Source organism: Chelmon rostratus, chromosome 23, assembly GCF_017976325.1.
Source record: "Chelmon rostratus isolate fCheRos1 chromosome 23, fCheRos1.pri, whole genome shotgun sequence".
Taxonomy (NCBI): domain Eukaryota; kingdom Metazoa; phylum Chordata; class Actinopteri; order Chaetodontiformes; family Chaetodontidae; genus Chelmon; species Chelmon rostratus.
Window position 1 is genome coordinate 13,395,619 of NC_055680.1, and position 27,622 is coordinate 13,423,240.

Consider the following 27,622-nt stretch of genomic DNA (forward strand, 5'->3'; position numbering starts at 1 on the left):
AGGCGCATTTCGTGATTGCGTTTGGAATTAAAACGTCGTTTAACAAAATGGCCTTCGCGAGTGCCCGCCAGTTTACCGGACAAACTCTTTTTAGCCGTCAAACGGAAGGAGGCGGCAGTGACTGTGAGTCTGCATCGAGTTTCAACAGCTCCGACGACTCCAAGTAAGAAGACAAGCTAATTTCACTCCGAGACTAGAAACAAACCGTTTACAGTGGCAGATGATAACACGGGACCTTCTGTAGTGAGTCTGGTTGAACAAGCTAGTCCACAGAAAAGTTACCACCCTGTGAGGAGGAGATACATAAACAGTCATTTTAATGGCTTACGTTGCAGATGTTAAACGGAGGCTGTGGTGTGTGGCTGTTCTCGATAATTTATCTACACATATGATCTAAAATTAGTTGTTTTGTGAATACAAGTTTTGTCAGGCGGTGGCCAGCTTTGCCAAAGAGGGAGTGTCTCCCCATCCACACGGTTTGATCTCTCCTCCCTTGTGCTTTTCATAGCTTTGGGGAGTGTTTTCAATTTGGGAGGTAAACCTTCATAAATAATTGCATGCTTCTTGCCATCCTCAGTAAATTTATGGATATCATGTCAAAGCTGCCTACCACAGGTTTTCTTCAAAGTAGGTTTAAAAGGAGAGCAACCAAAAGAAAAAATATCTCCTCCCACCCTTTGGTTCAGCACATGATTACACTTTGTTCATATAGTGGTTTTTAGTTTAGCTTTTTTGTTTGTTCATTACAATATACACATGGGCAAAAACTGATAGTAGTAAATAAAAAAAAAACGGTATTTTTGAATGAATAATCTAAAAACAAGTTGGACGCAACAATTGCCCAAGTATTGAGACAGTGTATGGATAGTAGTTCATTCCTTCACAACAGAAATAATTAGTAATGTGGATATGGTGGCAAGCTAGTATAGGCAACAAGTAACAGCCAAATAAATAAAAAGAAATGTGTTGCTTAACTTCTGTACAGCTTTTTAGAGCAGATCATTATATAGTAACCAAAATCTCAAATTATTATCGTTATGTTGATTCATATCAGTAGATCTCTCATCTCTACTACTGTACCCTGTTTTTAATATCGCTCTGCCTTTGATACTACGTATCTTTTGATACCTCAATGCTCTGTTTTCCCTCAGTGACTTGGAACCAGAATGGCTGGATGACATCCAGAAGAATGGCGAGCTTTTCTACTTGGAGCTGAGTGAGGGCGAGGAAGAGGCTGCATTGGCCCAAGCAACCAATCAAGGAGTGTCCACTAATCACGTTCGCTTTAGTGAAAAGGAGGCTGAGATCATCACAGAGCAGAAAAAGAAGCAGCGATGCGGTTCAAGGGGCAAAGATGAGCCCGCGCTAAAAAGGTTAGCCAGGATCCTGAGGAGAAAACGCCGGCCATCTCAGCGAAGAGGAGGAGGGAAAGATGGGGGTAAAGACAACTCAACCTCATCACCACCTCCAGCATCCATCCTGAAGAACCAGCCGGGTCAAAGGCAGGGCGTAACGGTTCAGCAGCAGCAGCTGAAAGAAGTGTGTGTCTACCTCAACCCTAAACGTCTTGGAGGTTCATCAACACCTCTCTCTGACAGTGGAGGCCTGCTGGAAGCTCTGCTGGGGGTGGTGCATCGCCCCTCCTGGAGCAGAGGACATGGAGACCCTGCACTGGTCAGAAAGGAGGAAAGACTGACTGTTCATGGATTGATACCCAACAGCCCGGCCATCAAATGTGGCCAAATCCTAATAGGTAAGACCATAGTTCCAACAGGATATCAGCATTATTATTATTATTATCACAATAACCAACATCATTTTATTTTTCATGCCAGTGGTCATCTTAAATACATTTTCAGTATCTTCTAAACAGATCTGAAAAGGCATATGAAGATATCCCACTAATACTACATCAGCTAAACCTAAAATTCATGACTATTCCTAAGTAAGTTTCTGTATAAGCATGGTCCCTCATTGAGGGATAGGAGCAAAAGCATGATGTATGCCCTCTTAACAAGATATGATCTAATCCCCTCTAGTGTTCAGGAGAGGTCAAGAGCTATCCTAGCATGTTGTTATATTCCTAGGTGGGCAATTACATGTATACACACCTCACGAGGATGAGGGATGTATCTGAGAAGCCTGAGCTCTAGAGGAATATTTTATTCGAATACAAATAAAGTAGTTTGTACAATCCCGATTCCAAAAATGTTGTGATGCTGCATAAACCGTACATAAAAACAGAATGCAACTTGTTTGAAACGTGTTGCTGCATCAAATTCAGAATAAGCAGGTATTTACAAAAATCAATGAAGCTGATGAGGTCAAACATCAAATATATTGTCTTTGTATTGTTTTCAATTCAGTATGTGTCAAAAAGGATGAGCAAATTATCACATGTTTTGTTTATGTTGTATCAGCATTGCAACTTTTTTGGAGTCAGGGGTCGTATTACTGAATTTACAGAAGGTGCCCTCTCCATCCTCGAAAAGACAGGGAAATTGCAGCTATGCAGCAGTTATGATTAACAGCCATCAGTAGTGTCGTGAACCAGCACTGACACCACAGAAATGTACTGCCAAAGCATGCGCTGGGCATGGGCATGTGGGTCACACACAGATTTGTTTAGAAAAAGAATCCAAAGCCTAAATAATGAGCATCATGTACAACACTTAGTTGTGTCAGAAAATGGTAGCCATGTAAATCAAGTACATGAACTGTGAGTTTTAAAAGTAATTGAATAGGTTTGCTTTTGTTCTGAAGGAATACTAGCCTATTTCTGGAATGAGACTGTTTTATTGTTTTCTTCTCTATCACATTGCTAGATATAGCCAGACTCTTTCAGTTTGCTGAATCCATAGTAACAACTACAAAGTAATACAAATCATTATGATAGTTTTTAGCTCTGTGTTGTAAAAAGTTCTTGTTAAAGATGTGTGGAGTACATTTAATAGCTACCTCTCATGGCCAACTCTGAGGTGCAGCTATATTCAGTCCTAGTGAAAGTTTCAGCACAGTTTCGCAGAGTGAATGAAACTCCAAATGCTGGTCTGGTCCTGTAGAAATCTGTCTGTTTGAAAGCTCGGCCTCTCTGAAGTGATTTTCTTCTATCTGGGCTAATGATCAGGCAGTTTTTACTAGCAGACATAGGAATGCCAGTTGTGCTTCACCACAAATGACTATCCACATGAGTTACTGTTTAGAGAAGCTTTAATGCAGCGCAGCTACATGCTTAAACAATTAGAGTGGTTAAATACCTGGAATAGCTCCGTTACTGAGATTGTGGAGAGCCTCCCTGTACACAAGCAGGTGAGGCTCTTTATTTGCCCTTTACTGGGTGTAGTGCATAGGTCAGAAACACATCGCAATTGATAGTCAATCATATTATTCCAGATTGGGTTCTTACTGACCATATGAGCCAAGTTAATATTTTATTACTGACCAAACATGGGTCAAATATTTAGAACAAAGGCTGCTTGGTGGTGGATCTATCAGTATCAAATGAGCACGTTGCCTCTCTAAATGATATGCAGGCAAGGTTTGAGATGCTCCCTGTAATTTTGCAAGGGAAGGAGACTGGAGAGCACCGAAAAATGAACGCACACTGCTTTGTTGCAAGTGTGTCAGCGTTTTTGGTGGAATTCATTCCCATTCTTGTGGACAACATTATGGTTAACTGTGCATCAAGAGAATCTGCGTTGTGTTTCATTTCTGTCAGATTCACGCAGTGCTTCCTCTCTTGTTTTTTAAGTCTAATATATCACTTAGTCCCAAGGTGTGTGGCAAACCTGTTTTTATGAGTGACTGTAAGCTGGTTAACATACACTATTAGTATTATTTATTAGCATTGCGGCGATCTTGTAAATGTTCCATTTCTGCATGCTATCTTCAGGTGATGTGCTCGTAGCAGTGGACGATGTGGACGTGACCTCGGAGAACATTGAGAGGGTTCTGTCCTGCATCCCGGGACCAACACAGGTCAGTATGTGTAAATCGACCAAAACACCAAATAAATGCTCAGCATCAACTTCTGTGTGCACAGTTTTGTAGTTTAGTATCAGAAGCCACTAGCAGTCATGATCTCTGCTGTCATCCATTAAAGCAACCTTTTCCATGTTGGATTAGCCTTCCAAATCTGTATGGTAGCATTTTGGTCTTGTCACCAACAGCAAACTTGGACAGTAAATGTAGGCATTAAATTACTTTGAAATGTATCGGTTCTTCTAAGCTGCTAAAATGTGAATAGAAAGCAGAAGTCAGCGGCATTTAACATTAGAAAGCCCTCAATTACTGAGAAATTATCCTTTGATCGGTAGCTAAAAAATCCGACGTCTGTGCCTCAGTCGTGCATTTTCACCAAAAAACAGACCATCAAAAAGTAGGAATTTGCAAATGACAGAGTGTGTATGGATTGATGGCGAACACGACGGATAGACGGGACTGTGGTGTGACCCTTTTTCGGTGCCACAGGAAGCTGTTGTGGGATTGAAAACTCAGCTGATTAGAAGATGTAGTCGGAAACTAAATTACATCGTAGGGAAAGAGCGAGAGAGATTTTTTGGAAAAATACAAGGTTCCCCAGGCACCACGATGACTCTCAAAAAACTTGAAATAGAGTTGTATTGCTGACAGAATGATTGTTTTGTGTGAGTGTGTGTTGGAGGATGGTTTTTCTGTGTGCCAGCCCTCCCAGATGGAACGTAGTCGGTACTTATTATGTTTGGATGGACAAATATTAGTATTAAAGTCAGTCCGCCATGCCCTCTGCTAACCCTTCGGTTAGTCTTTTGTGTGTGTGTGTGTGTGTGTGTGTGTGTGTGTGTGTGTGTGTGTGTGTGTGTGTGTGTGTACGCGTCCATCTATGAGCGTGTGCTAAATGACTGACATCAACAGACTGGAATTCCAGTGAGAGCACACTCCAGTCTAACCACATCCTTATTATTTATGATGAGCGAAAGTGCTGCAGTTAGCCCACTCAGCCTCTTTACCCAGTGATTTCCTAAATTCAGGGTTTGCCTATTTCAAGGTTTTCTTCTCTTCTTTCATTTTTCATGCCTGAATCCAAAGCCCTCAGCTCTATCTAATCAAAGCTATTTCTTGCATCATTCATGAATCCTAAGAGCTGAGCCGCTTTAAATCAATTTTTACCCCTCACTTCCAGGACTTAGAGTCACCAGTTGAAAGGTACATCACATGGCGTTCCACCACTACCCTGCTCTTCTTTAATAATACCCCTAAAATTGGCTAAAATGGCTGGCAGCCCAGATGCAGGCGCCTGCTGGAGAGGCGGGTGGCCTGTGGTTAGCGCTGACAGCCCTTGGAGAGTTCTGGGAGTGATCGTTGGACTAGAAAAATACAGTTTCGACATTTTTGACCCGTCAATATAATGTCTTTTTTTTCCTTAAAAATATTTGGTAGGCACCATATGATCTAGGATCTTAAGAAAATACAGACTTCCTACCTTTTTTTATTTTGCACAGTAATGACCACAATACCTCATGTATTTCTTTGAGCATACTACTACTAATACTACATACTAATACTGCTAAATGGTTTTCCCTAGTTAGTTGCAGACTGACTGGACTCCCCTGTGTATGGAAAACAATGTCAGCGGCCATGCAGTGTTCAATAAATGGCATATTTCACATTCTGTTACAGTCAAACACCAAAATGTAGTTGGGGTGTGTCCAGTTAAGATGTAGTGGTTGAAACTTATAACTGGATCTGCAAGGTCCATGGTGGTTTGAGGTCAAATCCCAGCAGAACCTCCACTGTTCTGCCTGCCTTCCTGCTTTTTTGCTAAATGTCGCAGGAAGGGAAAACTTCTCAGACCTACTGTGTTGTCTTTATATAATATTCCCCTTGCGTCAGGGTTGCACAACATTATTCATCCGCTTAGAAATACCTGATTTGCTAAAGGGCAAAGGAAGGTAGAGCCTTACTCATTCTTAATCAATTCTTCCTCACCAACGATTTCAACCAGAGATCTTAAGCACTTTCTGTTAACCTGGTGGGATCCTGCTGTTCTTTCTCACATCTGGACTCTGGTTCTGATTTTCTTGAATCAACATCAGTTTAGCTCCATGGACGGCCTCTCTTGCGCTGACAGGTTTCTGCCCGGAGTCAACACAATGTGCCAACAGGCATGACACCATAGTGTGTCTATAATGTGCACCTTCTGTATGTTGAGAGCCTGTCTTTCGGCGGTAGAGGATTTTCCTAATTGGCTTGTGTTTCCATTGATGATGTGCAAATTTAAACTATACAATGAGTGGAATGTATTTTGTATATACAGTATGGATATGTGCAAAGAATACCAGTATATATCGACATGACATTTTGGGGTATGTGAAGGGTAGTATCTAGATATGTGAGGTCTACACACAGCCTCTACTAGATATAATCGGATGTGGTGTATAAGACCTAAATGTAGCTGTGATAGACTGTTTAAAGGACACAAGGAGTTGCAGTTCCTCATCCGTCTGTGTATCTTGACTGCATGTGTTTCCATATGTGTGCTTGTTGAGTTTCCATGCAGCTCTGTTTCTCTTTCCACTGCGACTTTCTATGAATGGCAGTGTAAAATACAGTACTAGGGTATGGAAAGTCACAAAATACTGCCTGAACGAGAGAAGATAGACTGTCTGTTGTCTTGCCACTGTTTCTTCGGGTTGCAGAGGTCTGGTTTTGATTTAGTCAAACACACTCAGACAAAAGCACACACGATATACACACCGAGACACACACACTACAGATCCCTGCTATTTGTTAGGCTGCGGTTGGGTCTGGATGTTGGTGTCACTTTCTCTCTGACAATCTATTCACTTTTCAGCCTTTTCCTGAATGAATGTGTAATGATGGAAGTTTTTCTCCCCTTTGGAAGCCCTGCACATGCACACACCTCTATTTTCCTAAAGCAGACACATGGGCACTGTTAAAATTTCTTGCCAAGTCTAATCATGTGGAGCCATAGTGGCTTATTTTTAGATATGAATGAAAACTCTGAATGGGACTGGTAGACAGAATTAGAATTGTCAAATCAAGTTTTTCTTTTGTAAATCAGTCTCCTTCCCACAGTATGTCCCATTCTTCATTTCTTATGATTTTTTATTTTTCGTCTCTCTTCCTGCCATCTCCAGGTGAGGCTGACCATGGAGACAGTGGCTCTGGTGGATGGCGGCAGCGTGAGCGACACTTCATCAGTGCGTAAGACGAAGGCCTCTCCACCAGTCAGCCAGCTGGTGCGTTTGCTGTGGGGGGAAGACACAGCCGAACTTCAGATGTCCATAGGACACATCCCGCACATTGTGATGTACCTCTCACTTAAACTGGACTCAGCATCGCCACAGGAGGAGGTCAGTTTGAATAGAACGTATGATGGGACATGTGTAGGTCTCTCCATATAAAATAATGACCCTTTGTTGGGGCTGAAGGTCGAAAACACATCCCTCATAGTGGGGTGCCGCAGTCTCTGTGGCGCAATCGGTTAGCGCGTTCGGCTGTTAACCGAAAGGTTGGTGGTTCGAGCCCACCCAGGGACGTTGACTTTTGTGCTTAAGTAACCGCATAATGTCAGGTAAATGAGTAACCTGGTTTCCATAAGGGTCGGAGAAACCAGGAACAAAAATGACTGTGACAGCACTGGTGCAATGTGAACAGGACAGATGAAACTGAAAACAGTCAGAGGAGCTTTGAAGCTAAAAGAATGCACACTGTGAACTTCAAGAAGTCTGCACGAGTCAGCTTCTGCTTTTTCCCAGATACCAGGAAAATAAACTGATAAACGCATAAATGTAAGGAGCCACATTAGCAGTTTTATAGCTCTCAATTCAGGACAGGAAACAGACCAAAAATGTAAAACATTTCAGAAGAGAAAACCATACATCATTGATGTTTCCAAAGAGGAATCTGGAATGTGATTTCATTAATTAGCAGTCTCTGTGGTGCAGTCGGTTTGTATGTTTGGCTGATAAGCGAAAGGTTGGTGGATGGAGCCCACCCAGGCACAATTTTCATCTTATCTATCCAGGTAACTGAATGTAAATTACAGCTGGCATCCATATTGAAGAAAGGGGTTAGAGAAGGTAAGAGCAAATGTATCACCGTGATAGCCGTGTTGCTGGGTGAACATGAAACATCATCAATGGCTCTTCTTGTATGCAGAATGAGTAAATTTGATTACTGATTATTATATTATTATTGATTATAACTAAACCTTTAAAAGCAACATACAACATGAGCTGCAAAAGGAGGAAGAAGATAAACTGACAAATTCATTGAGCTGCAAATTAGCCCACAATACAAAATCAATATAGCCAATATAGCCTACAAAAAATAGGCTTTTTTGTCAAGCAGTCATTATCTGTCTGCAGTAGGGTTGTATATCTCCACCACTGAGGCCGATTCGATATGCATCTCGATGTGCTGACACCGATACGATACAGTTACGATACACTGAAGCTCCCGTCGATACAATGCGATACGATTCACTCCTGCTCACGATACGATGCGATTCAAAAATGATTTGATAACGATATGACTTAACTATAAAAGGATGTTTTGATATGATGTGATCATTCAATACAGTTAGTTGCAGTATGAGAGAGTAATAGTAACATCAGGTTTTTTACCTCAATAGCACAATTCTGCTTTATCTCTGTATCGATTTGAGGGATGTATTTAATATTTGTTTTTTTATGGAGTAACCAATAAATCATATTTTAAAAAAGACATATTTCAGTAGACAGAGCATTCATTTGTATTTATAATTAGCACTCCTAACTCCCAATTATGTTCTCTGTCTCTATAATTATACAAAATGTATAAAACTTCACAGTTAAACTGTTTCAGAAAGCACAGTATTAACAATGTGCATAGTGCAAATAACATGACCAGCAACACATACTGTCTGCCAGAATGATTGTTTCAGTAAGTTGACTGATTTCTTACAAAGAATGAAAATCAAATAACAATGTTTTACAGAATCAAGTGTAAAAAAAATAAAACTATAACTGGCAGCCAGTAACAGCTGCTGTAAAAAAATACTCTCACCAAGGGGCTCAAATAGAGGTATTTCTTGTCCATAGTGCTCCTGTGTATTAGGAGGAAAACGTATTGGTGTAATTTCTATAAGAAATTGAACATGTAAATAAATAACATTTCCTAACAAGTCTTTCTTAACTGCTCACAATGTAAGCAAAAAACATCAACTACTGGCAATCAAACAATGTCATTTACTGCAAACACCTCACTGATTTACCTCATATGGCTTAGTTTCAGGTTTTTCTTTAGAAATATTAACAGGTCTACATGTTCTGGGAATAGCAAACTGCTCTGAGCAGTCACTATTTTTTTTTTTTTATTCTGCTTGTATTTATCTTGTGTTATTTGTGTTTTACCCACTCTGTAAAGTGTCCTTGAGTGTTCTGAAAGGCGCTTCCAAATAAAATGTATTATTATTATTATTATTATTACTATGTCACCAGCGGTACTGAACACTCGTTCAGAGGGAACGCTTGTTGCGTCGTGCTGCCAACGTACTTGATAGCCGCACGGCATTGTTTGCAAATTGCGTGCGTCTTGTCTCGCTGACCCCCTCGCTTAAAAAAAACCCAAAATATTGCCACACGTTTGATTAATGTGTCTTTTTTGGTGCATTAAATATCTCGTCGCAGCTATCGTCTTTCTCGTTTGCCTCGTTTGTCTGTTGTGTACAACACCTGCTTGCGTCACTGCCTGGGGACGCGATGGTGCATTCAGGTTGCCTTGAAAATACTAGAACATAGATAGAAATAGTCGATTTAACAATGGGATTTGCCGGTGTAGACAGGCTAGAAGAGATGCACCGCGAATTCACCCGTAAATTATATCCGATGCACGTTCATTCTACCGGTGCAGTCGCATCGCAAACGTTTATATCGGACCACCGATACGAATCAGTGAATCTCCACATCCCTAGTCTGCAGGGAGTTATAATTGTAGACAAACACATTAATAAAAACTTGTGTTTGCTAACAGCCACACTGTGATGTCTAATAATCAGTTAATTGTTTTCTGCAGAATGAATGCTCAGATTAAAATTCCAAGATTAAAGTTTCTGCCATGTTGCCCAGTGTGACTCGCAGTGGGCGTGGCTTAAAGATCGAGGCCACACCCCCACATTCCTCTGTCAGATTAGTCTCTGTGGCGCTACCCGGGGACCGACAGACTGGCTCCCCTCCTCCAATCGCCTCTCCCCGTTTCCATCTTTCGCGGGCCAATCGCGCCTCGCCATTTCCATCTTTCGCCGGACGGCCAATCGCGGCTCGCCATTTCCATCTTTTCCCCCGGCCAATCGCGGGCCCTCATTTCCATCTTTCGGCCGGCGGCCAATCGCGGCGCCTCATTTCCATCTTTTCCCCCGGCCAATCGCGGCTCGCCATTTCCATCTTTCGGCCGACGGCCAATCGCGGCGCCTCATTTCCATCTTTTCCCCCGGCCAATCGCGGCTCGCCATTTCCATCTTTCCCCGAGGCCAATCCCTGCCGGCTTCCGGCCAGTACGAAAATAAACCCGGGAACGGGAGCCGGCCGCGGTGTTTACGGCTGAAGCCGCTTCAAGTGTCCCGGTCCGCTTCTGCCGCTCTCAGGTTTCATCCGCCGACATAATGAGGTGAGCTGCTGCTGCTGGCGAACTTATTTTACGCTTATTTGGTTTTGACGACGAGCTAGCTAGCTTCTTTACGCTGTTACGCTATATGACGAGCGCTATATCGGCATTAATGCCGTTGCATAACGTTACTGTCTTGGTGCACGTCGGTGCAGAGAGAGTCGCTGTTAATTACTGTCCCTGTCTGTGTAGATTCAGATAAAATCACATAGAGCGACGCATAATTATAATGATATATATATGCGATTTCAGTCAAGTTAAATTTAGACTTTATGCTGGTTTTCCTCAAAGAACAATACATAAACTTAACGTTTTATTAGCCTCAATGTTCTTACAGTAACGTTATAATGTCAGAGCATGTTCTCTTGCAGTTCTTCTTAATATCATTATTGTGCTTATGATGATGATGATGATTATTATTATCATCCTGGAAATAGTGACACAATGAATGTCTTTTAAATGACCAAACACAACAAATTAACCTACAGTTATTGATCACATGGTTACCATCTGAAGGCAACAGCCTGAATCTCCAGCTGTGGCTCCGGAGGGCCTCCATAGATGAACCAGGACTGTTAGGCTGCATCCCTGGTAGTGAAGCCCCCCTCACTGCTTTCAGCCACTCAGGGGACCCTTTTCACTGTGTCAACATCTACAGCGTCAGGGTGCTCGGGAGGAAGCGGGGCCTCTTTTCAGCCGCCTGCTGTTTACTCTGGTCAGTTATCATGATGAGGTTATTTTTCTTATCCAGAAATACAATAATCTGATGCTGTGAGAAGTTACACTCTGACAGATGTGTTATTTGTCTGTCTGTGATATTGTGTGTTTTTGATTTTGCTGTACTCTTATATTTATCAGGGTGTAGATGAGCGCAGTGTCCCAGGGATGGACCGAGTGGACAGCCTGGCAGAGTATTTGCTGGGGCTGAGGACTCAAACTGGACAAACACTGAGCAACCAGCAGGCCACCACCATCAAAGCCCTGTGGCAGAACCTTCTGCGTATGCCACCAGCAGCGAGTGGCATACACTGCATGGCACTGCGTGTGTCTGACAACAGGACACTTCAGGTGTTGTAAAAAAGAAACCTGAATTTAAACCAGGTGTGGAGAGCATGACATGTTGTGTCTGAGCATCAACAGGATCCCCTGCCAAGTGGCCAGACTGTTGTCGTCTCGTAGAGTCCAACTTTGTCAGACTCTGTAACATTAAGAGCCCTAGAAAACAGGCAGTTAACCTCTGACAAGATGGACTCAGATTCTCAGAGACTACAGCAAGATCAGGCAGCTGGTCCTGGGTAATGGTACGGTCATGCACAACACTACTCTGCAGTTGTTTGATGTGAATCAGACGGTGGCACAACAAGCGACTGAGGAGTCAACCTGCCTGCTGCCTCTATTCCTGCTGCTCCTGTCCCTCTCCCACCTGTACAGCCATGCCCCATAGCCTGCTTCTTCTATCAGCCCATTGCTGTAATAATTTAATTATCATCCCATGTAACAGGTCTGGTATTTCAGGAAAGTCAGCATTACAGAAATAACATACTGTATATACTGACAAATATTGTGTGTTCCTGGCAAAGTCTGTCGATATTGTGTTTTAGTATATGCAGTATATATATTGTAGAGCAGTGTTTTCTAGCTTTAATTATTATACTTTGTATTCAGTTTATTTATACATTTTCTTTCATTAATTTCTTTGTGTGTGTGTGTGTGTTATGGTTACAATTGTGTGCATGAGAGAGAATTAAGGTGTATATTTTCTAATAAAATGTATATTTCTACAGCAGGACTAATAAATCATTTCTACTAAACATATCTGTAAAAACAGGAGTCAGGTAAAGTTTAGCTTTTTGCAAACTCAAGCAGACAATGAAATAACAAGAAAGGAACCAAAAAGTAGTTCCACATTGTACAGTCAGCTAGACAAGGCAGCTGCATTGTTGCAGTGCTTTATTCCATTAGTTGTTAATTAGATTGTATCCTTAAATTGCATCTATTTCTAAAGAAAACGCACAAAGTTACATGTGTGTATGTGTGGTTCTCAAATGTTGCTATTCAAAATAACCCATGTTCCTATTTGCGTTTCATTTTTAAGTGATTTTTGAACGATTCATAACACTTTGTAAGAGTTTGGGTTTGTGGAGATATGGTCCATGTTGGGATTGAACCGGCGACCTTTGGAACCAGAGTCCCCCTACTGTACGCCAGCAAAAATTCACGTTTGGACGTATTTCTCAAACTATCACCATAAAAACTCACTCCTATAACTTCCGGCGGGCAACAGAGTCGATAATCACTGTCATTTCACTTCATTTCCTCCTTTTTTCTCTCTTTTTCTTCCTTTTCCTCCTTCCCCCTTCTTCCCCCCTCCTTCCCCCTTCTTCCCCTTCTTTCCGCTTCTTCCCCCGGCCATACAGACTATTGTTCCCCAGCTTTGGCGCAATCGGTTAGCGCGTTCGGCTGTTAACCGAAAGGTTGGTGGTTCGAGCCCACCCAGGGACGAGGGGTTTTGCAAATGAATAACCTGGTTTAATTGTTGCTGAAGTTACAGGACAAATCATTAGTAGTGGTATGTCCTTGCGTCCAAAACAGAGGGAGCATTAGAGAGACAGAGCCCCTTCTGTGACTGGAGATCTTAGATTAAATCTTCTTGTGCATCATTTCAATACGGGTTGCTATCTTGAATTTCCTTCTGGATGTCGCCCTCCACAAAAATGCTGAACCAAGCCTGAACTTCATCAGCACAAGGTCGATTTGGGCTGCAAAACAAAACACAGTGTTTACCGCAGAAAAATCAAGTGTATTTGACCAGTCAGCGACATTCAGTGCTGGAAACCCCACCCCTTTATATTTGAAAAGGATTATATTAAGAAACATTTAAAGTGCTTATTTGTACACAGGAGATCCAGGCCACACCCCCCTCATTACCTCACCAGAGCAGTCTCTTTGGCACAATCAGTTAGCGCGTTCGGCAGGAGGAGGTCAGTTTGTATAGAACATATGATGGGGGGTCTTTCCAGCATTAAAATTGTCACCATCATGCATGCCGTCGGGGCTTGTAGCTCGACACCACATCCCTCAGCATACGGCAGCACAGTCTCTGTGGCGCAATCGGTTAGCGCGTTCGGCTGTTAACCGAAAGGTTGGTGGTTCGAGCCCACCCAGGGACGTAGACTTTTGTGTTTAAGTAACATCACTTACCTGGTATCCATAAGAAAGGTTGATCGTTAGTGAAACAAACAGTAAAAGTGTGCCTTTTACAACGGTGTTGCAGAAATTACAGGACACAGCGTCAGTAGCAGTGTCCCTGAATCTAAAAAGGAGGAAGCACTAAAAAGAGCAGGCCCCCTCCTGTAGCAGTCAGATGTGCACTGTGTGCTGACAGTGCATAAACAAAGTATTGCCAAAAATTAAACTGCCAGAAGAAGCAGGACATAAAGACTGTTTTTGATATCCAAACCCTGCTTGATCACATATTTTTTCCATCTCTTAGGGTCTTTGGGAAACCTGATCACGACTTTGTGGTCAAAGGCAGACTGACTCTGAGCAGCGCAACAAAACTGGATTCAAAGCATTGAAATATAGTGACCAGGCACATTTAATCATCTACTTTTTAACAACCAATTCATGGCTTCCACTTCTGTCCAGCATACATATTGTCACTTAGACCACTCAGACTCTCCACACAACAAGCTTAAAGCTGCAACGTGCAGGTGTGTCCTGATAACTCAGTGTCAAGAATGACATGAGTTGTGTAGGAGATCCCAAGTCCAGAAGTGTAAAGCTTTTGCTGAATTTCTCTGATGCGAGTCAGACTCTTCTAGAAAACTACTGCCTTGGACGGCTTCCAACGTCTGCGGGTGCTGCTAACAGAAAACAGAAAGAAAGGGGAGAAGTTCAGGAATTCTGCCCCGAGCACGACTCCTGTCGATAAATGATCTGTCATTTAAATGCTGTGAACTTTATTCTCTCTAGGGTGAATCCACACATGCCCTTTTTGGCATATATATATATATATATATATATATATATATATATATATATATATATATATATATATATACACATACATATATATATAAATATATATATATACATACATATATATAAATATATATATCATTTTTTAATTGCATCCATGCAAAGGACACTGTTTTGTTCCCCATAAGGTGGCAAACAATCAGCTTGTAGCGAAGTGTTAATCCCGAAGTGTGTGTTTTTTTACTCCAAGAAGCAAACTACTCATTTGCTGACTGTCATCTCCTACACTATAATCACATTTTCCCTGCGGACGACTATTGGCAGGTTGATGTTTTCCTTAAATGGTTGTACTTCATGGTTCCGCAGTTCCTCTCCGTGTATCTGCGAGCCAGACTTTTAGATTTTTTTTCTTGACCTGAACGACAGCGGAGATGGAGAGCATGGGTTGTCTGGAGCCACATCAGCCAAGCAGTTGCCTCTCTAAATGACAGTGCCGTGCAAGAACCCGCCAAACTCTGACTTTGATTTTTTAGTCCTTTGATTGCAGGGTAGCGGGAATTGGAGCGGTTCAGCGGTAGTATTTTTGAGTTTTAAGCTGTGTGATGTTTTTGTGATCTGAGCTTTTTTTTTTTTTCGCCTTTATGTATAAACAAGATGTAACTGACGTGTTTTACTGTGTTGGGTCTTTTTGTTTCTTTGTTCTGGTTGCCAAGGCTATACGGGCTGGTTCATTCAAGGTTTTTTATCCCCTCACCCACCACTCCGCGCTCTGATCCTCTCAGCAGCTCAGCTCTTATCCGCCCTGTATCCTTCAAAGCAGCCAGCATGCTGGGAGGAATACTAATATCACAAACAATACACTGAATCTGCCCAAAGCACTCCAGTCTCTGCTTTGTAGTTTGAATGAAGGGTTTTATTGAGTGACATTTGGTCCTGTGAACTATTTAAGGGTTTCTTTGAGCTTTAGTGGAATTCCTGTATTTCCTGAATCTGCTTTTCTTTCTGGAAAGTCAAGCACGTAAAAAGTTTTAGCACTCACCTTTAAATGACATTTCTTTGTTTGTCCCAAAGTGAGAAAGGGTTGAACAGTAAAACTCAAACCAAACTAACATTGTTGAGGTGACAGAATAAGCATCCAGCAGCTCATGCTCATTCTCCTTCGCTGTCCATAATTCAGGCGACACATTTTTATATGACATTTTTCTGATGATTGGCTAACCAGAGATTTTTCTTTCTGCTGCATGTATAATTTTCATGACACATATTCTAAATTACACTGTGTGTGTATGTGTGTGTGTGTTTGCGTGCAGGAGGAGATCTTGTACCAGTACCCGGTGTCTGAAGCATCCAGCCAGCTGAAAGGAGTGAGGGGCATCTTCCTCACGCTGTGTGACATGCTGGAGAATGTCACAGGAGGCCGGATCATCAGGTGGGCGTAGCAGCGTGAACAAATAGTAATGCAATATATATATTTTTTCTACACCTGCTGTAATGAAGTGGAGGTTTTAATCACCAGACTGTCAAATACATTTAAATCCACATCAACTGGCTCCATATCAGATCACACTTTCTTCTCCCTAAATATCTAACAGAAATTGTTCATTGGAGACGACTAGTAATTATTTCATCATTAATTAATCTGCTAATTATTTTCTAGAAAAATAAATTAATTTGGTATAAGGCTAAGAAAAGCACTAAAGAGGAGTGTTTGCCTGCAAAATGGTTTAAGCATGTAATCAAGTGATTTATATATGGTTTGCGATTAATTTCATGTCTTACTGACTAAACGATGACTCGACTAATTGATTTAGTTTCCGGTGGTTTAATTCGTATCATTTAATGATTTCCAACAGCTTTGCACTGATGATGATGCTCCAATGCTTTAGTGTAATTGCTCTAATAAACAGTATTAGATGTATACTGTACCAGTGATGCTGTAAAGTGTTAACATTTCTCAACATCAAGACCACATTTTCTCTAAAGCCTTTAACTTTGTCAGACATGCTGGTTGTTTCATGAAGAGGATGTTGGCACGTTATGTGCAGATTGTGGAGAAATCTTTCCATCCTCCGCTATTTAAAACGTTTCTTTCCAATCAAACCCTGTGACACACAAAAAGATTTCCATCTATGTATAAATTATAACAACATTAATGTGGTGATGATGAAACCAGTTTTAATAGGTCCCAAGAACTATTTTTGTTGTAACTCCCCCAAATTCCTAACTTTTCTGCCAGTTCGCTGCTGGATGTTTTGAGTATCCGCACAGTTCACAGTTGAGTTTAAAACAACAGTGAGCTCGGAGAAAATTCTGGCAATTGAAGGAGCTATCGGATGCTAAGAATTCAACACTCATGCTGTATTGATGTTAACCCCACCCTCCTCTGTTTCTGTTCTATCTGTCACTTGTCATCCGATTCCTGTCTTCTCCCCCTTAGTTCATCTCTCCTGCTCGGGAAACATCTGGTACATGTGGGCTACTGGAAGGATAGCAGCAACCTGTTGGTCATTGGTCTTCCTGCTGAGAGGTACTCTAGAGGGAGGCAGTATCAAACACACAGTCACAGATTATTACACTGAGATAACTCCACCACATTTCTTTTGAACTGCAGCCTTTGCCAGCAGAGAAATTGATAGATATTACACGCAAGAGTCAATTCCATATGGCAGGAGTAAAAGGCATTTTTAAATACTGTTACTGGTGTGTGCTAATACATTTTCAGAGCATGACCTGTACTTGATAAATTAACTGTTTATGGAGAAGAGGAAACATTTAAGAGTGTGCACATGTGCTTCTTTTTGTCCGATGCTGGCAGAATGAATACCTCTTTCAGGAGCACGTGGTTGTAAAATGGTTCGAGATATGAGTCACTTTAGCCACCGTCTCATTTTTAGCAGCCATGTCAACCCGATTAATCATCGTGTCGAGAAATAATCACATTCATGCTTAAAAGTTTAATCGTTGAGGAACACCCACGCGTAGACAAAACAGAAACGTATAAAATGTTTTTCCTTCATGGCTCCCTGCTGTTACTCCAAATATTTGATGAGGAGCTGAAGCTGAAGCTTATCCAGGTCTGCGTTTGACATTTTTCCGTTTCCCTCCAGGGTTCCACTGCTGTACCTGCAGACGGTCGTGGGAGACGTGGTCCGGACATTAAAAGTGATGTACGGCTCCTTAGACAGGTTGGTCGGTCTTAGCTTTCCTGTGGTCCTGCTGAGAGAGCTGGTTGAAACTTCCCCTCTCTGGCTGTCTTTTTTTATGCAAAATAAAAGCAGTGTGTTTCATCAGCTAGATTTTCCACAAAGTCTTCATTGTCTCATGCTCTTAACCCTTTTTATGTCCTCAAACATCGTTCCCTCCCTATTCGTCGTCCTGTTAATTACTTCTATGTTTTATCATGGCACTCATTTCCTCATTGTGTCCTCCGCAGGGCCTTCTGTAAGGCAGAAAACGCTCCCAGGCTGGACCATTTCTTCTGCCTGTTCTTCCAGCAGCTCATCCAGCCGTCTCGCTTGAGGGACGGCTCCTCAGCTCCCCCTCCCGACGTCTCAGGGACCCTCTTCCTCGACGGACTGCCGGCGGTCCGTTGGCTCACGCTGCCTCCAGAAATCAAGGTGCATTTGTATGTGTGTGTGCGTGTGTTTGTTGACATGTATTATGCAAGCTGTGGGGACATAAATCTGTTTGCACAGTCACTCTGTGGGAACTCACCTTCATCTCGAGGAAGATACCCACTCCTCATAATGTTAATCATTTAAAGGGTGAAGACTTTGGTTAAAGTTAGGGTAAGGTAGAGTTTAGGCAAGTAGTGGTTATGGTTATGGTTAGGACAACTCTCCAGGAAATGAATGTAAGTCTATGGTGCCCTCTAGTGCCCACTGTTAAAAATGACTCCAATGTCACCAAATTTTAACAGCATCCATGAATTTATTAGATCAATGCAGAAGCAAACACTGTAGATATCCTTGCAAGAAATTTGACATGTGTAAAATGATTCTTCAGAATTTTTATTCAAAATTCTGATTTTGCTTATCGTACTTTATTTTTATTTTCTCTTACTATAGTTGTGCACCAAGGTATCGAGGCAGATTCACTTGTTTTTAAAAACCTACTTAGCCGTAAATCAGATTCAGATTTTGATTCTTATGCTAATAATGAAATGTTGCCAAGCTTATATTTGATTTTCTCGGCCCACAGGTGGAGGTGGACACTGTTCTCTCTGATTTCGAGTCTTCTGATTTTGGAGAAATGGTGAGAAATGGTGAAAACTTATAATCACTTACACAATTTTGCATCAGAGAAATAACCTAAAACACTGGATGTTTCCAGTTCTGCTGCCTTACAAACAAAAAGCACTTCTGAATCGATGGGACCTAAAGTTGTATTCACAGATCTCGCTTCTGAAACGTCTTCTCGCAGCCCTGAAATGTCTCAACAAAACGGCCAATTACAAAACAAGTGGTGTTTGAGATGCAGCAGTGCTTCATGTGGTGTTACGATCCCTTGTCCTGCTGCTCCTTAGCCGGATGAACAAACGTTGTTACGCTAGCTGAGATGCCATCTGTCTAAGAAGGTTAGGCTATTTTTAAATGCATGGTTGTGCGCTCACTGTCTGTATTTTTAATGAGAAGCTAATGGGGCCTGCTTTGTCATTTGTACGTGCAGCTTTAAGTGATTACATGAGGCACAGCTGAGACAAACTGAGATAGAGGGATTGTCAGTGCAGGAAGTAGCTAAGTGACACTGATGGTCCTTAAATTTACAAATTCTCATCACACCAAGCTTTCTTCTGTTCATTGTTTTACTCCTAAAATAAGACAGATGGCCTCCGTTTGAATCGTGGCTTACTTGCTCTTTGAACCTGAATTCACTTTTTTTTACATTCACTCACAAATTATTGGTCAGAGTTTAAACAAAGCCTCCTGTTTCACCTGGTGCCACTATCAGCCTCCTCCAATAGCTGTGTCTTTTTTCACTTTTCTCGTATTATTGTAATCTTTCTCTTTATTTTTCGCACAGTCTGAGGACTTTTTTGGCCTGAGGCGTCTGTATGTAATTCTTGGCTCCTGTTTGTTCTACAAGGTAGGTGTCCTCGTCCAAACAAACACACACACACACGCTCCTGTGCCAGCGGCCTCGTCGTATTTATATCCGCCCCCACAGTCTAGACAGCTATCCTTAAATGGCAACCACGAAAGCCCCAGCTAACAGCCGCTGTGTACAGACGATGACCTTTCACACGAGATAACATGATGAGCCTGTTCTGTGGCTCAGCGACAGATCTTCAACCTAATTACTCTGTTTAAATATTTACAAAGGGGAAAAGATAGGAGGAGGACAGTGAGCAGTAGGCTGTGTTATCACTTTTGTTACACTGGAGGTGTGAGAATCACCTGGTCCAAAATCTGTTATCACATTTTATGGGATGTATTTTTTATATATGGCCCCAAGTGCATGAGAAGTCAGTGAAAGATTTGTTTTATATAGATTTAGTCAAAATAGATGCGCTATCCTTCGCTCAAAAAAAGCCAAAATTTAGTTAATGCTAATAAAATTTAAACATTTTAGAGAGTTTATTTAAAAATTCATGTTGTCTACTAAAGATTTTACTAAATCATCCACACGCTCTTCTGCAGTCCTACCTGATCGCCAACCATCTGCCTAAAGAGGACCTGCTGGATGTGTGCCTGTACTGCCAGCACTACTGCCTGCTGCCGCTGGCGTCCGAGCAGCGGGTGGGTCAGCTGGTCATCTGGAGGGAGGTGTTCCCCCAGCAGAGAGCCAGCGGCAGCAGCGCAGCGCCAGGCTACGGCCAGCCGGAGGGACGACACTTCCTCCTCATAGTGGGGCTGGTAAGGAGGCGAGTCACTGGTGTTTTTTTTGTCTTTGTGAGACTTTAGTTCCTTTAGATACAGAAATATGTTCACAAAAGTTCTACTTGAAACCGTTTTTTAACAAACTGCAAGTGAGTTTTTTTTTTACAAATAAGACAAGTCAAAACAGTTTTGACCACTTAATGGAAAAGACTTCTTGATTTAATCAATAGGAGTGTTTTTGTGTTCTTTGTGTGATATTAATGGAAAACCCAGGGAATGCTGGGAAAACAAGGAGGCACAGGCGCACAATTTCAACATGCTTCAGAAATTAGTCGTCCAGAGTCTTTACTTAATTCACAGTTTTGTTACCTTCAGATTTCTGAGTGTTTTTCCACTCTATTGTACAAATTATATTTTCTCTGTTTGTATTTCTTCATCTCTCCACCCCAGAGGCACTTCATGCAGTGTGTGCTGTTGGAGGCAGGGGGCTGTGCTTCACCAGCTTTGGGTTCTCCAGGACCTGATTGTGTTTACGTAGATCAGGTGAACCTTGTTGAACTTTAATCTGAATTCCTAATATATTCTACACAGTTTTTACTCGCCTACATGAACAAAAACTGCTACTTCCTCCTTCATTTGTCTTTGTCTTTTGCAGCCAAAAGAACCACAAATCTGTTGATGGCTGCAATATAAACTGAAAGTCTCTCACCCTCAGGTGAAGGCCACCTTGCTGCAGCTGGAGGTGCTGGAGGCGGGCATTGAGGAGCGTCTGAATGCTCCACCTGCCCCATGCCTGTCCTGTGCTGACTGGTTCCTCCCTGCGGCCACGGCCCGCGACCGCCTGGACAGCCTGGCCTCTTCCTCCCCCATCTTCAGCAAGCTAGCCGGGGCAGTAAAGGGCTCCTCCACAGGCTCCAGAGGCCGCAGCCTGTTTGGGGAGAAAGCCCGGAGGTCCAGCCCACAGAGGAGCCTGTCGGACAGCGGGAGCGAGGGACAGATGGATGCAGGGTCAGGGTCTGGTTCGTCAATGGCGCCAGGCCTCAGTCCACATTCCACGCCGGACTCGGCAAGGAAGCTGGGGGGACGACGGGACTCGCTGGGGTCCGGAGGGTCTGATGGGAGTGGAGGCAGCGGAGGCCTCTTCAAGGTACAGTTGCAGTCTTTTGTAAAGTTTGGATAATAATCAGATTTAATGTTTTCTAACCCTAATCTCTAATTGTAATGTTCTGATCGCTGCTTTGACAGCAGATTCCCAGGATGAAGCACCCAAACCCATTCTACCTGGGCACCCTGAAGAAGACCCTGACTGAAAGGGAGACAGAGGACATGTATAACACCATGAAGTGGGTGATGGGAAATAATCCTTTTCTTTCAGTCCAGTTGCATATATACACTATGCAGTTAAAACCCCGAATAAAAAAGGTGAATTTACTCTCCTCATCCTGTGTTTGTGACAGACTGACCTCGGGAGCAGAGAACACTTTGTTTCACTATGTCCTGATGGAGAGGGTTCAGGGGATCTTCATCGCTCCTACTCACAGAGAGGTGGCTCAGCTCAGCGGCTCCATTCACCCGCAGCTCATCCGCAACTTCCACCACTGCTGCCTCTCCATACGGGCCGCGTTTCAGCAGAGCCTGCCGGCCAGGGTGAGTAGCAGTTATAGAAGAAGATCAACTAATCATTTGCAATATAGAATGTCAAAAATCAGAAAACAATTAAAAATCATAATTTACTAAAGCACGGTGATGTTGGTGTGGTTTTCTCTCCTGCAGGGTCGTCGGGCTGCAGACCGACCTCAGGGCGGTGGTTGGGGTCTGGGTCCAGTGAAGGAACACGGGGTTCTGTTCCAGTGTAAACCAGAGAACTGGACTGACCAGAGGAAACCTGCTCCAACCATGACATACTGGGTTATAGGGTAAGTCAGCTCCCCGTTTTTTTCTTCAGTTCAAAGGGAAGAGAGACAGAGGTGAGGTTTGAAAAGGAATTTGAAGGAAAGAAAGCATCATGGGGGCATGAGGGTCAACTTGTCTGTAGCTGGTCACCTGAGGAAGATTTACTTATGAATAAACTAGAGGGCCACCAGTGGAAAAAAGCACATTTTTCAACATTTCTTTCAGATGTTTTCACTTTTATTAGCATTAGTTTTGCTTTGTTTGCTGTTGTTTCTTATATATGAGCATCCTGTGTGTTTTGGTCTATCAAATTATCAGCCTCCTAAACAGCCGAATGTGTATGAAATCACATCAATCAAGCCAAAATGGTGTGTTTGCCGTCACAGCAATGGCTTCAAGATAAGATAGAAATGTATTTGTCCTGTGGGAAAGTATACAGCAAATGCTACATATTTAAAAAATATATATAATTTTTTATATATATATTTTTTTCTTTTATATTGTCAAAAAAAAACACATTTTGTGGTATAATATGTACATATATATAGTCTACTTTTTATGTTGTATTTCGTTTTTTGAAATTTTTCTATCTCTGTTGCTATTTTTATTCCAACTGCTACTATATGCTGCCGTAATGCCCAAATTTCCCCGGCTGGGTATTAATAAAGTTTGTCTTATCTTATCAGCAAAGTGGAAGAGTGCAAATACTAAAGAATAAGTGTCAATAAAGGTACAAATATGAAAATATCAGTAGACATTAGATGTGCAATAGACACTATTTGCCAGGTAACAAGAACAGCGTTCCATGCCAGAGGCAGACACATTGTAACGAAAAGGAACCACAACCTGCCTGATCACGTAAAGGTACCTGGTGCAATAAATTCTCCCCGTCGGGGAATCGAACCCCGGTCTTCCGCGTGACAGGCGGAGATACTGTCCACTATACTAACGAGGAAGATGCTAGTAGGTAAAATCGTAAGTATAACATAGTTTGTTGAACACGAAATGTTCAAGTTGATACTGTTGCGTTATTTTTTACCTGTGTGTTACCGTTGCTTTCGTCCGGAGTATCGCATAAAGTATGCGTTTGAAATCTGATTAAACCGAAGTCGTTCTACCGCGCCGAATACCGATATTTTACGAATAGTAAAAGTTGCTTCCTGGTGCAATAAATTCTCCCCGTCGGGGAATCGAACCCCGGTCTTCCGCGTGACAGGCGGAGATACTGTCCACTATACTAACGAGGAAAGGCACAAATAGTTTGACAAAAACCGCTTACATAGTCCACACAGAGTTTAAGTGTTTTCAGAAAGCTAACTGGACCGGCTTAAGATGCTAGACGACGTTTCAACTATTCACCTTGTCATTGCTCCAAGACCTAGACCCAAATACAAGGGTGACAAGCAGAGCCTTCATGTTCTTATTGTGCTTTGTAACCGTTTTTGAGTGTAAAAAAAAAAAAAAGGAAAAATCACAATTTACAAAAACAGTGATGTTTTCAAATGTCTTGTTTTGTCTAACCAAAGATATTAACTCACACAAGACAAGCTGGAAGTAGCTATTCTGATATTTACCTCTAATTAAAGTATTTGGCAGGACTGACAGAAATGCACCATCCTCTCTGCAGTCCAGACCTTACCTCATGTCCCAGTCTTGTCTTTTTTTTTTGGTGTCTTTCAGACGGATGTTGCTCGAGCCCGTCCCTCAGGAATTCTATGTGTGTTTCCATGACTCGGTGGCAGAGGTTCCTGTAGAGATGGCCTTCAGACTCTCCTTTGGCCTGGCCTTGTGATGAGTCGCTGTCTCCTATTAGATCAGCGTAAATGACCGACACACAAACCACAACATCTCTTCAACCGTTGAAGCATCAGTTGATTTCTCAGGAAACCAGTTCAAACTGAAAACCACCTGAGAGCAAATGTGTGGATTTTATACCATTTGTTCCCTGGGATAACGTAAGAGCAACTACACAGTCTGAATCTTACAGTGTGCCTCCATTTTTCCGCAGATAACAGCAGACCGTGGCCTTACAGCAGTGATAAGCAAATAGCAGGCTGACTGCTGGATGTGGAGTTCAAACCAGGTCGTTTTTGTGCCTTGTTGCTCACCAGAAATGTGTGTAATTTCCTGTAAGTGTGTGTTTGTGTAGATAGAAAGCTACTCAAGCAGTGAATACCTCAGACACCTTAGTGTAAACGTCTGATAAGAGCAGACAAAAACCTTCCAGTGAGAGCAGTCGCCCTGACAGTTTCCTGCCGTAAACTTTACTAAGCTGGACCAATAAAAATCATGCTGCTGCTACACACATCTCCAGTTCGACAGATTAAGCAAATAAGGTTGTATTGATATTTTCACAAGTTGTATGCAGTGTTGGAAAGGCATTTCATTTGTTACTTAATTTAAGATGTACAGTTTTGTATGGAAATTGAGTCATTTGTTACTAAAATGAACATTGAGATTAAAGAAGCAAAAACAGTCTCTCTTATTCTTTCCAAACAAATTGCTTGGTGTTGACATCTGTTAGTCTTTTAGTATAATTCACATTGCTAACAAAATAAAAAATAGTTCAAGCTAGTAGAAATAATGCTACTCTGTCTCCAAACTTAAAAAATATTTGTTTTTGAGTATTTTAACTCCACCGATGCAAATCATAAATGTATAATGTTTGATTGACTGCTATACAGGTTTTTGTCTTCATATTTTACAATATACATAATTGAACTGCATAACTAGCATCGCTAGCAACAGTAGATAAAAAGTAAATCCACACTGTATTTGAATTCTGAGTCCTGAAAAGATTTTTTGTTCTACACCTGTGAAGTCACGAGGGTCCATGTAACATAAATCGCGATGACCACATGGACTGTACACTCCGTCATCACACCCTCACGTAAACACAACTACACCTGCGTCCATTTGGAATATATTCTGCCCTTTGAAGTTCATGCTACGCCCTGAACAAGCAGGTTCCTCTTGTAACACTCGAGGCTGCAGAGAGGAACCCCGGTCTTTGAGCAGGAGTACTTCTTGGAGTTGGTGCAGCCGCTGACCCCGCAGTTCACCAGGGCTGCAGGTGGAGGGCGGGAAGGTGCCGGAGATGGAGCGGTGACACCTGCGGGGAAGGAGATGGCCATGCCCTGGGCGGAGTCACTGTACCGGATCATGGGACACTGACTCTGCTTGGACTTCCTCTCTTTCATGCTTTTGTTCTTGGCCTTGCTGGTTTTTGTTAGTCTCTCTATCGTCTGGTTCTTGTTCTCTTCTGCCTTCTTGGCGGCCTGCAGGCGTCTCTTTCGGGCTCGCTCCTCCCGCTTCTGCATCATCTCCGCGGTCATCTCTTTCTCCTTGTAACCCATGGGGAGCTCCAGGAGAGGCTGGCTCTGCTGCTTGTGTAGCAGGGCTTTCTGAACACAAACAACACAAAACACTCAAGGATAAGCTTTATTTTATCAAAAGGGAACTGAAATACGTGTGTTTTTTGCTTCTGTCTCTCTTCCTCACCTGTCTGGCTGTGAGCAGAGACTCGTCAATCTCCTTCTTCAGCTCTCCGTTGTCGTCAAGCTCTCCTTTCTCCAGAGCGTCCAGCCACCTCTCCTCCTCATCCACAGGCCCGCCCAGCATGGAGTCTGAGTCCATGTCTGGCAGGGGGGATGTGGCCAGGTTGCTGTCTTCATCTGATACAGAACAAAGAAGATAAACATTATTTATGATAAACATAAAAATAAACATTATTTATTATTTATATAAACCTCAGATGATAACTACTCTAATAACAGGATATGATTTTTCATCAAGATGCAGTATGTTATACAGTATCTACAGGTTCTATTTTTAACTTGCCCAGCCAGGCCCGGTACTGCTCCAGGGGCACAGAGGGCTCGTCGTCATCGTCATCGTCATCATCTTCATCTTCATCGTTGTCGTCATCATCATCAACAGTGTTATGAATAATCATCAGCGGAGAGGGAGGACGAGCCACACCAGGATGCACGGTGAAGGTGGGAACGCTGTACAGACAACAGGAAAACAGAAACGGAAAAATCTCAATGAGTGATCCAGTTGTGATGAAACTGACCACTGAGCACAGACACGTAACACGGCTCACTACCAACTTTGACCTCCCGTCTCACCTCTTGGTCCCCAGCGTCTGTCCTCCCAGTTTGATCTTGAGTCGGAGCTGTGGAGGGGGCCGAGGAACCATGATGGGCTCGGGCTCCGGGGCCTCTGGGAAACTATGGTGCTTCCTCTTGTGCTTCTTGTGTTTTTTGTGCTTTCGCTTGTGGACGCTGTGCAGGCTAGAGCTTCCTTCACCTGCAGAGGACGAAAGGAGAACGCAAATAAATACAATCAAACATTTTCACTATGATTTACATTTTTACTGCTGATATTAGGTATACTACTGATATGCCACTTTTGTGATCTTGTATTATTTTGTTTAGTTTCTCAGAAGTGTGATGCTTTCAACAAAATGTACATGTTTTGAGCAGCTTATGGACACCTCTTAACAAATTCAAAAAATGCATTTGAATGCAATTCAACAGCAACACAAACTACAGCCTTCAACATTGCATTAAAGCTGAATTGGCACATGTAAAATAGGTTCAACAAAAAGTGTTTGTTCAATGTTGTTAAGTGTACATTACAACACAAGGGAAGCGTAACTCTGCCGATCAAGAGGATTGATTGAATGCCAATAATCTTACATACTCACCGAGAAACCTGGGGTGAATCATGTCTTTCCTTTTCCCCATTGAAACGGTGACAGGGATGTAAACACCAAGGACAGGACAGCCAGTCTGCAGCTCTACATCAGAGCAAAAATCTCAATGTCTTCTTGAAAGCAGAGCTGTCTCTGCTGAAGAGAGGACCCACCTGTTAGCGTTACCTTAAACCTGAATGTAAGGCACCATTACTGACGAAGGCAGCAGTTACGTTAATTGAAGTGTTATTTAAGTTTCTCTTTTAAATATTTAGCTAAACCGAGTGAGACTATGTTCCTATTTGTTTTCTATATATATTAAGGGTAAATTATCTTAGGTTAATTTGAACGAGGTCGTTAGCTTTAACTTAAACTGTGCCTTATTTAGCGGGGAGATGACTCACATTTGCTAGTACGCACTGAAATCTCATTGCAAAACACACTTCAGTATTTAGTTTAAAAATAAAAAGACGTGGCACAGCCTGCAAACTTCACACAACTCTGACAGTAACAGACATAAAATTAAGGTAAAGTTACACAGTTTGTTATTCGTAGTGAGCACGACGAAGCTAAGCTAATAACA

General features: G+C 42.3%; 2 protein-coding genes and 5 non-coding genes across 9 annotated transcripts; 4 read left to right on the forward strand and 3 right to left on the reverse strand.

Annotated features, from left to right (window-relative positions):
• intu (inturned planar cell polarity protein) lies at positions 1-24,764 on the forward strand. Of its 2 annotated transcripts, none has more exons than XM_041965515.1 (17): positions 1-163; positions 1,152-1,753; positions 3,893-3,978; positions 7,140-7,355; positions 15,939-16,057; positions 17,066-17,155; positions 17,736-17,813; positions 18,062-18,245; positions 18,829-18,882; positions 19,651-19,713; positions 20,268-20,483; positions 20,898-20,990; positions 21,163-21,594; positions 21,693-21,790; positions 21,905-22,094; positions 22,221-22,363; positions 24,021-24,764. In XM_041965515.1, the coding sequence occupies exons 1-17, from the start codon at positions 48-50 to the stop codon at positions 24,130-24,132; spliced, it is 2,892 nt and encodes a 963-aa protein (XP_041821449.1). In that variant the 5' UTR covers positions 1-47; the 3' UTR covers positions 24,133-24,764. The 2 variants fall into 2 exon arrangements, with proteins under 2 accessions (XP_041821449.1, XP_041821450.1); XM_041965516.1 differs by having other exon boundaries at positions 21,696-21,790.
• trnan-guu lies at positions 7,468-7,541 on the forward strand. Its single transcript has one exon. It is a non-coding gene; the product is annotated as a tRNA-Asn (tRNA).
• trnan-guu lies at positions 13,079-13,149 on the forward strand. Its single transcript has one exon. It is a non-coding gene; the product is annotated as a tRNA-Asn (tRNA).
• trnan-guu lies at positions 13,744-13,817 on the forward strand. Its single transcript has one exon. It is a non-coding gene; the product is annotated as a tRNA-Asn (tRNA).
• On the reverse strand, positions 23,224-23,295 carry trnad-guc. The gene has a single exon. It is a non-coding gene; the product is annotated as a tRNA-Asp (tRNA).
• On the reverse strand, positions 23,516-23,587 carry trnad-guc. Its single transcript has one exon. It is a non-coding gene; the product is annotated as a tRNA-Asp (tRNA).
• ino80b (INO80 complex subunit B) lies at positions 24,665-27,622 on the reverse strand. 2 transcript variants are annotated; one of them, XM_041965518.1, is made up of 6 exons: positions 27,444-27,622; positions 27,052-27,195; positions 26,471-26,651; positions 26,181-26,347; positions 25,842-26,014; positions 24,665-25,744 (listed from the first exon to the last, which is right to left on the reverse strand). In XM_041965518.1, exons 2-6 carry the CDS (start codon positions 27,089-27,091, stop codon positions 25,283-25,285), a joined length of 1,023 nt encoding a protein of 340 aa, XP_041821452.1. In that variant the 5' UTR covers positions 27,092-27,195; positions 27,444-27,622; the 3' UTR covers positions 24,665-25,282. The 2 variants fall into 2 exon arrangements, with proteins under 2 accessions (XP_041821452.1, XP_041821451.1); XM_041965517.1 differs by having other exon boundaries at positions 27,052-27,622.